The sequence below is a fragment of the Montipora foliosa genome, chromosome 5, assembly GCF_036669935.1.
Source record: "Montipora foliosa isolate CH-2021 chromosome 5, ASM3666993v2, whole genome shotgun sequence".
Classification (NCBI taxonomy): Eukaryota; Metazoa; Cnidaria; class Anthozoa; order Scleractinia; family Acroporidae; genus Montipora; species Montipora foliosa.
This window is the reverse complement of record NC_090873.1, coordinates 38,569,715-38,579,714: the sequence shown is the minus strand read 5'-3', so window position 1 is coordinate 38,579,714 and position 10,000 is coordinate 38,569,715. Positions and strand designations below refer to the sequence as shown.

General features: G+C 40.2%; 2 protein-coding genes across 2 annotated transcripts in view; both read left to right on the top strand.

Annotated features, from left to right (window-relative positions):
- LOC138004486 (uncharacterized) overlaps positions 1-2,987 on the top strand; it is a 7,589-nt gene extending 4,602 nt beyond the window's left edge. The window contains 4 exon segments of the mRNA XM_068851016.1: positions 748-918; positions 1,254-1,484; positions 1,906-2,049; positions 2,649-2,987. Of these exon segments, the coding sequence (XP_068707117.1) occupies positions 748-918; positions 1,254-1,484; positions 1,906-2,049; positions 2,649-2,987 (885 nt within the window).
- The window catches only part of LOC138004092 (uncharacterized), an 888,878-nt gene that overhangs the window by 834,879 nt on the left and 43,999 nt on the right, over positions 1-10,000 (top strand). The window lies entirely within an intron of this gene.

Genomic DNA, 10,000 nt, shown 5'->3' with positions numbered 1-10,000 from the left:
TATTTCAGCTATTTTACCTTTAAGATGCAGAATACTGTAGCTGTGAAAGTGAAAATACTTTGTTCCTACTTCTGATTTATCCTAATACATGTAAATAAAAGGTTGTTTGACTGTTTTCCCAAAAATAATTATCTGGAAATCGACATTGAACAAAGGTAACATCTAACTATGGGAAATGCAATGCGCTTTTCAGTCCTGAGAACCTTACTCGGTTTAGTTTTAAATGTGGCTAAATGTAATTTAGGCTAAGTTAAACACAAGACAATATTTCTGGCTAGCAGTATCCCACAGGGTTGGCTTGTGGGGTGGCCGGGGTTTAGTGCAGGGGGGGGGGGATATTGTAGTTTACAGCTTAGTGTCATAAGTCAAGTCATTTTGTGTGTTTTCTCGCTGCCGGACTGTTGTCATTGAGCTTTTGTTAAAGTAATAGATGAAATATGAGTGGAAAACCTGTATGGTTATTGATTATAGCAGACTGAAAGAACACAGGAAACACAATGTGGCCTTAATGGTGTGGTGTTATTTGCAACACCCTTATTAACTTACCCATGAATTTTTATTTATTCGGATTTTACTTATTTTGTCAGTTTTCTGTCAGTTTTTCTCTACATGTACATGTACTTTTAATCGTCCCCTTTGAGATTGACTGTATCATAGAGTTTAACGTAAGCTATAACAGTTACAAGTACCGGCAATTATCAGCTTTCAGTCTTGCAAGGTCTGACTGGAGTTTTTTTGTGCTTCCAGGTAGAAAAATGTGAGATGAGCCTGGAGGAGCTTAAAAGTGCTGCAACAGAAATCAAGTGTCTGAGGCCCATCCAAGAGGCCATTGTGGACTTCTTTAAATTGAATAGCTGGAAGGATGTTGAAACTGAATTTGGCAGTGCTGTATCTCCTGGAAGCCTATCACAGTTTACAGTGAGTGATCAGAGAGCAGCAATTATTACTCTGTATTAGTTCAACAGTCAACCAAGGATCTCTAGTCTGTGCTGAAAGAACTGCCTAGTTATATACATGTAAACCATATGCTCTCCTTTCCAAAACCTTGTGTAACAGTAAATATCTCATACACTATAATGTCCTTTTTAGAGTAGCACAGTAATGTGATGATGATAAACAGCAAACATTTTACACTAAATTATGGAGGGAATATTTGTAGAGTGTAGCTATCTATGAGACCCATTCACTCACAGGTTGTATTCTTGTATTTGAAAGGCTATCTATTGATTTAAACTTTCCTTTCCATTCTCTAGGGAAAAGACTTTGAACAGACCCATGAGTTCCAAAAATTCTTGGAACGATTAAAACGAAAGAAGGATGGAGATGCTGTTGAAGTGACGGACCTTGTAAACGGACAGTTGGGTGCGCTGGGTCTCATCGTCTCAAGTAAAACACTGCTTGATGTTGAGCAGATATCGGTTGCAAAGCTGCCTCACTTTCAAGGAGCCTTTTTGGCAATAGGACAAGCTGGTGAACATTGCAAGGTACATGTGCGCCTGACAGAGACCAGTTATCAACGTGCTGGTTAGAATTCAGTCACCATCTCTGGTGGCAAGTTCAATTCCTGCTAAAGATGAAATTTGTTAACTCTCTTCTGTGTTGCCAGGCAATAGAATAAACTATCTCATCACTTCAATAAATAATTATTGACATTTATGTTTCTGTCTTTTTGGAATTCCTGGTGATCTGTCTGTAATACCATTATGCATTCTCTGTTACAAGTGTTGGCCTTATGAGTATACAATAATAATTATTGTGTGTTTGTGAGTGTGTGGGAATGCAGATGTTCATGTTGTATGATTGTGTGCTGCTGGGTAGTTGCTAGCCTGGTTGTGCTAATTTTTATTAAATAAATCTTTTGTCATTCACAGAATGCCTCAGATGTCATTGGTCTAATTTCTCGAAACCAACTTTGCAAAGTTGACATCCTTTAACATAGTGCTTTTTACAGTGGTTGATGATGTAAGAAACCCGAAAGACGAGATGATGGAAGAGGGTGCTACATATGCACAAACGGGACATTTTTATGTACAAAATAAGCCTCAAAGTGTCAGTCAAGGTGATGAATTGAGTGTTCAGATATTTTCATTAGGTAACCTGGTAACTAAGTAAGTATTGTTTGGCTGCATGATTAAACTGCCCAGGTCGTGAACATAATATTATTATAAAATGTTATGTGTAAAGTTCAACATAAATTATTTATGGTAAAATAGAAAAACTGACAAAGTAAAAAACACAATTTATTAAGGTTTTGCGTTTATGCGCAGTGCTCAATAGTCTCCCTTGGATGGCAACATGCCAAAGAAGCCAGTCTTTGTGACTTACTGACAATTGAACCACGACCAATGTTGGGAAAACACAGAAAGAGCATACAGTTAACATAATATTGTTGTGGTGACTTTGGATCCCAGATACATGTGGTTCATTCTTTGGGAAATGTAACTGCAAGATCATGCCCTTCAGTGCTACAGCTTCGATTTAAACACCATCACTATAGCATGCACGTGTAATATAGATGATATTGTACACATGCTATTTGTTGGATTATTTAATAATAACAGCAGCTAATGTTGAAATAAATAAACTCTATATTTGACATGTCCTAACTCTTATATTCTCGTGCATTTTTAGGGCCATATTTGAAGGAGTCCCTCAACACCTTTGTGGTTGGACACTGGTCAGTGTCCAAACGGATGACCTCCAGACATTTTTCTATTAAAAAAGATGGAAATCTAATAAGAGTGGAGCATGTTCCTGCACAGTGTAACAATGAAGAACAATTGCTTGTTGGAGCCTATGCCTGGCTTGTCAAGCATCTCTCAAGGGAAAGGGACACTGTTATAGATGCTGGCAGCAGCACTGGTTATACAATGGTGGCGGCCTTGAAGGAAGGCCGACATGCAGTGTGGTTAAGCACTAGTGCGTCACAATGTGAACATTCAACATTGCATTCGACGATTTCTTCCCTCATTTCTTCTGACATTTAAGGATGGGTGATTCCACAGTGTTGACAGAAAACGTTTAAAGTTCAAGTGTGGCTGTGTATCTCTACAGCCCAATTGCCAAAGAGTTTGATATTCTTTTTTGGAAAGACAGTGTAGTATTCCAGAGAGTAATAAAGTATCCAAACAAACAGATTTAACCAATTTCATTGCAAACGTAACATGGCCGCCGCTATCAAAAGCACATGGTTTTTCCTATCCCAACATACTTAGTGGCCCAATACATTACATCTCCCCTATCCTCAGAAAAATGCTCTCTTACAAGAATAAAGAAATCTCCACGAACAGTAAAGTCAACTATACTAACAATGAAGTCTCTTCTTCTAAAACTTAAAAGTTCAAACTGTATATAATTCTGAAGAGAGAGAATCATTGTTCATGTTCCCCAAAGAAAATTAACATAATCTCTTAATCTCTCTGGCAATCTCCTTGTCCTCTGGGGTCTCAGATTCCTTGATGGTTCTGGTGCCGCTCCACCATTCTCCTGCAGATTGGGGCACTCCCCTCTATCCAGCAGCCCGGCAGTCGATTCTGGTACGGTTGGTTGGTAAGGTGATGACACAGGGCCTAGTTCCTGCTGGGGTGTGGGGGGTGTTGACACAGAGTCTGACCCTTGTTGGAGTGTGGGATCTCCCTCTCTAATGTATTGCTTCACATGACTTGTGTTTCTGGAGTACTGGTTCCCTGTTGGACTCTCTACCACGAGGCTGTTTCCAGTCTTGCTGACAACCTTACAGGGATTTGGGTTAAATGCTGTGCTGAGTTTGTTAGTCTTGTCTTGTTGGACAAGCACTTTATCACCCAGTTCAATGCTGGAGGGGCTAGCCCTGCGGTGTATGTCTGCATAAGCTTTACTCTTAGCTTTCTGCTCAGCATCGCGATCGTGTAGTCCATAGTCATGGGCATGGCCGATGCTTAAATCATGGATCTTCCCCTTGACTTTTCGGTTAAAAAGTAGCTCAGCGGGACTCCTTCCAGTGGTATTATGGGGAATGCTTCTGTAGGCCGAGATATACCTCCTTAATTCTGCTCTCCATGGTTTGTTCTCTGCCTGAGCAATTTGTAGTCGTTTCAACAGTGACCGATTCTGTCTTTCGACTTCTCCGTTGGCTTGGGCCCACTAGGCAGTAACTTTCTGATGTATAATATTATGCTGTTCACAATATTCTCTAAATTCATTCGACTTGAATTGTGGACCATTATCTGACTTGATGGTATTTGGCAGCCCATGTCTGCAGAAGGTGTCAGCTAGACGGTCTATGATCTTTTCAGCGGTAGTGGACTGCATAACCTCGACTTCGTAAAATCGGCTGTAGTAATCAACAATGACCTATAGTGAATGTCCAGATGGTAGCGGTCCCATTAAATCTACTGCTAAGTCTTGCCAGGGTCCATCGGGTAATGAGGTGGATCGAATAGGTTCAGGAGGATCTGGTTGTGCCACCAGCTGACACCCATGGCATGCTCGGCAATGTCTCTCCGCTGCTTTATCCATCCCGGGCCACCACACCGTGGTTCTGAGGTTCTGTTTGGTGCCAACCACGCCCAAGTGGCCTTCATTAGCAAGTGCTAAGGTCCTTGGCTGCAACTTACTAGGAATAATAATGCGTGTCCTCTAAGCACGAACTGACCAATGACACACAACTCCCCCGCCACTGTTATATATTGTCTACACTTTTCAAACCGCCCCGTTGCAATAGCTTTCCTCACTTCTTTCAGCTCTTCATCATCGGCAGAAGCCTCTTCTATCTCACGTGTTGTGAGTGCCGTTGGTGTTGCACTTGCAGCAACAAACCTAACATACTCCTCAGTGCACCGCTGGTGGTTGTCAGGTTCGACCCTCGTATGGAGTAGACGCGACAATGGATCAGCAATGTTCTCGCGCCCAGGCCTGTGTATCACACTGAAATCATATGGCGTTTTGCACCTACGGATTGACTCTTCATCAGTGATTGTTAACGTCCGGATAAGAACTAGCATAAATGAGTACTTCATCGCGCGCGGTATTTGTCACTCAGTGGGATTTAAACTTCAAAATGCCGTCATGCATGAGGACTGCGAAAAGTTGTTGCCTGATACTTTCGCCAGCCTTCCCTTAAAAATCATCAAAGTTTTTTTCCATTATCATACACCTTTTAACAACACGAGTGGTTAGTTTTCATCCTTTTTCAGGAACTGCCAGGATAGTTCGTGCCGGAACCGAAAATGTAAAAGTTGAAGCCTTGCAGAAATTCTTCAGGGCCAATGGTCAGGACAGTTTTGCTGGAGAGAAGAGCTTTATGTACGGGAAATCAACGGCAAATCAGGTGAAACCAAAGATGTTTTCGCAGCGAAACCCCTATGCATAACGCCGCATTCATGTTAGCCGGGCCCCCTTCTACCACGAGCAACACATCTCAGTCGCTTGGAAAACTGAATCTATTATTTTTTATTCTCTCTTCTGTAGCGCATTGAAGCCTGGTGGGCATGTTTACAAAATTCTGAAACGAATTGGTGGATGAATTTTTCCAAGGTAGATATTCCCTGCATACCGTCGAAAGCAAGAAAGTAACACTCCACGTATGAATTTGTCAAGACTTGAACTGAAGCCTCTGATTTACTAAGAAGTCATTGGAGACCTGAATGTAAAACTATGTTCTTTGCAGGAATTGCGTATATATCAATTACACAACCAGATCAGGAAATTTTAAGCTTTAAAACTTATACAAGCTATCATAATTGAATTTACACATCAACATCAATTTCAGTGTACTTCCATTGGGCGACTTAAATGCGGTCGTAGTGGTAGTGGTGATAATACTATGTGTGCGAGTTGATGATTCTCCTGCCGTTTTTCACGCATCGTGCAAACTTTAACCGAACAAACAGATAATAAATTTGTATAAACAATCTAAGACAACCTTTGTTAAGTGATAAATGCTTTGGAGCTGCTAAGCCTATGCAACATAATGAACAGTGTCGCAAGCGCAGTGCACACTCTTGCAGGGAGTTATACCGAAAACACTCTTTACAAATGACTTGAAGAAAACACTCATAGGTCACAGGCCAAACACCACTTCTATTAGTCAAGATAGGAAATTTAAACCCTAACGAGTATATCATTCAAAGATCTCCCTCTTCTATACGAAATGAGGGGAGAGTTTTTCGAGATTTTTCTCAGGAAGGGCTAGTTCTTTTGTTATTTAAAGACCCTGAGTGTTGGTCTCGCCGGGGTTTGATATCAACCCGCGACCTCTCGCACAGTAGACTGATGCTCACACAACTGAGCCAACCGGTCGGCTGAGTCCAGACATACTAGCGTGGCATAAAACAGGCCAGGCCAAAAAGGCACGCTAAGGCCCTAAGAGGACAATGTATATAAAAAAAACTTGCTCCCAACTGATTTCAGTTGGTAGAGCATTGCACTGGCATCGCAGAGGTCATGGTTTCCAATCCCGTTGAGACCTCCTGAATTTTTATGTCTCTGTAAGAGACAATAATTATTGCTCAAATTGTCCAAGCAAGTGCCAGGATGGTTTCTCTTTCTCGTCTAAAGATTTTTCTGCTGGAAACTGTACAAAAGAAGGGTGGTCCACAGGGGTATTCCATGGACTGGGTCCATGAAGGGGTCCATGGACCGGGTCCACGGGGGTGGTCCATGGACCTGGGGTCCATGTTTTGTATACGTCCCGTTTCGTATGCTCCAACATACATCTTCAGAAGTAACGGTTACCTAAAGTACAATTAAATTTTAACATGAAGACTAATACCAAATAAGGAAAGTAATGACAATGAAAATAAACAGATCTAGCCATTTATATTTTTTCAAGCAGATTTAACTAGGTCTGTTTATTACTTTCCTTATTTGGTATTGGTCTTCATGTTTAAATTCAATTGTACTTTAGGTAACCGTTACTTCTGAAGATGTATGTTAGAGCATATGCATACGAAACGTCAAGTTCATAAAACGTTTTACAACATGCGTTATCTCGTTATGTTTATAACCGCAGTTTGTTTGTTATTTTTACTCATATTTGGATCACTCACGGTTTTTGGTAAACCACTCTATAAAGCCTCGATAAAAATCGTTTTGATGAAATGTGTACTTAATCTGGCAAGAGGACGTGACTCGTTTAAAAAACGAGCCTCGTTCTTAAAATTAGATTCGGTTTAATAGGTTACTTGCAGTTATAAATTCGTAAGCACGATACCAGAATTGGCATGTCTTTCCTAAAGTTCGATCCGGCAAGTTTACATTATATTCCAGCAGTCTGGGAGCCCTATTGTGCCGATGGAAAAAGGGAAGATCTTGAGGCTGGTATAGGATTAGAAGGGGTTTTATTTTCCTTTAATGCTCTTTATTTGCCCGGTGTTCAATTTCAACCTCGTTCCCAGGGTCTCTCTTCTCTTCCTCGATTGGCCCTTGGAACTACAATCAAATTGTCCACGTTCCATTATTTCTCAAAAACCCATTGTGTATACAATAGCATCAATCTCGTGAGCACAAAACTACTGGCAGAATTTTCGTCCAATGTAATCAGTTGTGATTCCCAGAAAGGAAATTGATACACGCTACAACGTCATGCACATTTTGGAAAATTAGTGAATCACACAGTGCTTATTCAAATATTCCTCTCGGATGGCTTTCGTTATTTTTGCTAACACGGAAAAAAATCGTGATCTTTAACACGTACATTACTCTGATTAGTAAATTATAAAACTGAAGATCAATTTTGTCACGGCAAGGAAAATGATGGTAATTGTGTTGATTTGAGCTAAATACTTCGATCACAAAATTGGGGTCCAGAGGCTACAAAATTATCAACTTTAGAGATCTCGCCCGATCTGGAACCGATCTGGTGGGTAGCTGGGCGCCACTGTCACGATTGGTCAGTGAGATACGGTATGGACTTTTAGCTTTCATACTATTATATGACTATGATGTGAAACACAATCAAATTTGATTCAGGTACTCATCTTAGGTAATGATTCTCTTGACTCAACTTTCAATTGAACCAACTACTGGAGAAGACCCTTTTGCCAGTCTTAAAAGCCGATGCTGCAGCTTGCATATTAGGATCATTAGGTGAGGTCACCGATATCGTTGCAACATGACGTAACCAAAAGTAAATTGGAAACCAGTCCTTCCCCTTGTAAGCAAATTAAACTCCGAAAGTTTGGTAAGCCGAAGGGTATCTGAAAGCTGACAACTTTTCAGGAGCTTCAGGGATCGAGACAAGTTGATTCACCTGATTGGTGCGTTCTTGAGGCTGCTTTATCGAAAGTTCCGAAACCTTTCGTTTGTTACAATTTGCATTGTATCTTAAGACTGAAGAGGCTTTAAGTCATTAATTGTAACAACCATTTTGCTTTTTACCCTGCGGGCATCGAACTGGTTTTTCCTATATTCTTCCCGAGGGAGAAATCACAGCGAGCAACGGTTAGATTTTTTATTGATCATGTTCAAAGTGCGTCACGTCCCGCTTGATACCAGTGCATTTGACATCACTTCAACATCACTTCAATATCACTTGGTCCTATTTCACTAAGCTACTCAGCAGGCTCGCCTAAACGCAGCCGTTACGTAGCTGAAAGCATGCGCAAGCGGAAAAACAAGTTTAGTAACTCGTTTTACGGGTTTAAATTTTATTTATTCGTCCTTGGCACTGGACGGCGGCTCATACAAAGAAACTAATTAACGGATGCTTGCAATGGTTTCTCTCTCGAAAAACGTAGGAGAAATCAACTGCTCGGAGGGTATTTGCTTTTAGTTTTCTAATCAAAATGTTGACTTTGACTTTTGCTTTCCTTCAGCACAAAATTACAATCTTAAGGTTTTTCTGACTGGCAAAATTCAGCTCTTGGTTGGTATTTAAGCCTTTTATACCCAAGACCAAAACGTGCATTCTCCTAACTAGTGCCACAGATTTCTTTCAAGTGAAGCTATGATTCTCGCACTTGAGAACGCAATTTAGCATTTGCGCAGAGAACAAGCCTGAAAAATTCAGGACCTCAACGGGGTTTGAACCCGTGACGTCGCGATGCCGGTGCGACTCTCTAACTAACTGAACTATGAAAATTCTTTGACTTGGACCATTTTAGTTTCAATGGGAATAATACGCAAACAACATTTGCTTGAAATGCATAACTTTTATAAATTTAACGTTTCGTATGTTACAACATACATCATCAGAAGTGATTATTATTCAGTTACAGATAAATTTATATTCAAAAATACAACTGTACGGACTGGAAACTAACGAAATTGATTGACATAAAACGACAAGAATATGCTAATAATAGAGACAAAGTTTCTCACCGCCTTAAATGAAAACGTTATCGGGTCTTTCGAGAAATGGGCCCCAGGAATTTTTGCACATTATCCGATGTTTGGTGAAATTTTACAATAAAATTGTCTTTTGCAAATGCCTGATAGAATTTTTGTAAAATTGATTCCTTTGCCCCTTCACTCAATTTCTTTAATTTTAGCTTGTTACCTCATGAAGTCCATAGAAAAATTACCCTCGCTGTTTGTCAAACCACCGTGAAGGCCTGAGTTTAAGCAAAACTTAAACTTTGGCAACTTTTTCCACAAAATAGACTTTATTGGTACATTCCATACCAACAAACAAATTACAGAATAGAATAAGAGATGCAATTAATTAAGTCGAATAAAATACAATCAATAGACTTTGCTAAGAATTTTGACTTTTTCTGTCGTGGGGTACCAGTTGTAGCGCGATAGTTAGAAGTATGAAGTGTCATACCAAGCTAACATTAACTACTCCACAAAAAAAAATTGTACACAGAACGTTGTAGGTCGTCCAGATCCTCTGTATAAGCAGAATGTTGTATTCGTAGATGCGTTTCCCTGCTGAAACATTAAGAAAGGTGTATATTGGTGCATATGTGATACAGAGGAACCCATCACTAACTTGTACTTTTTGCAGTGAGCAATACAAGTAGTGAAACTGTAAGGCGATTTTGAGTGAAAAAAGGTTCTCTTTTCCACCTAAACC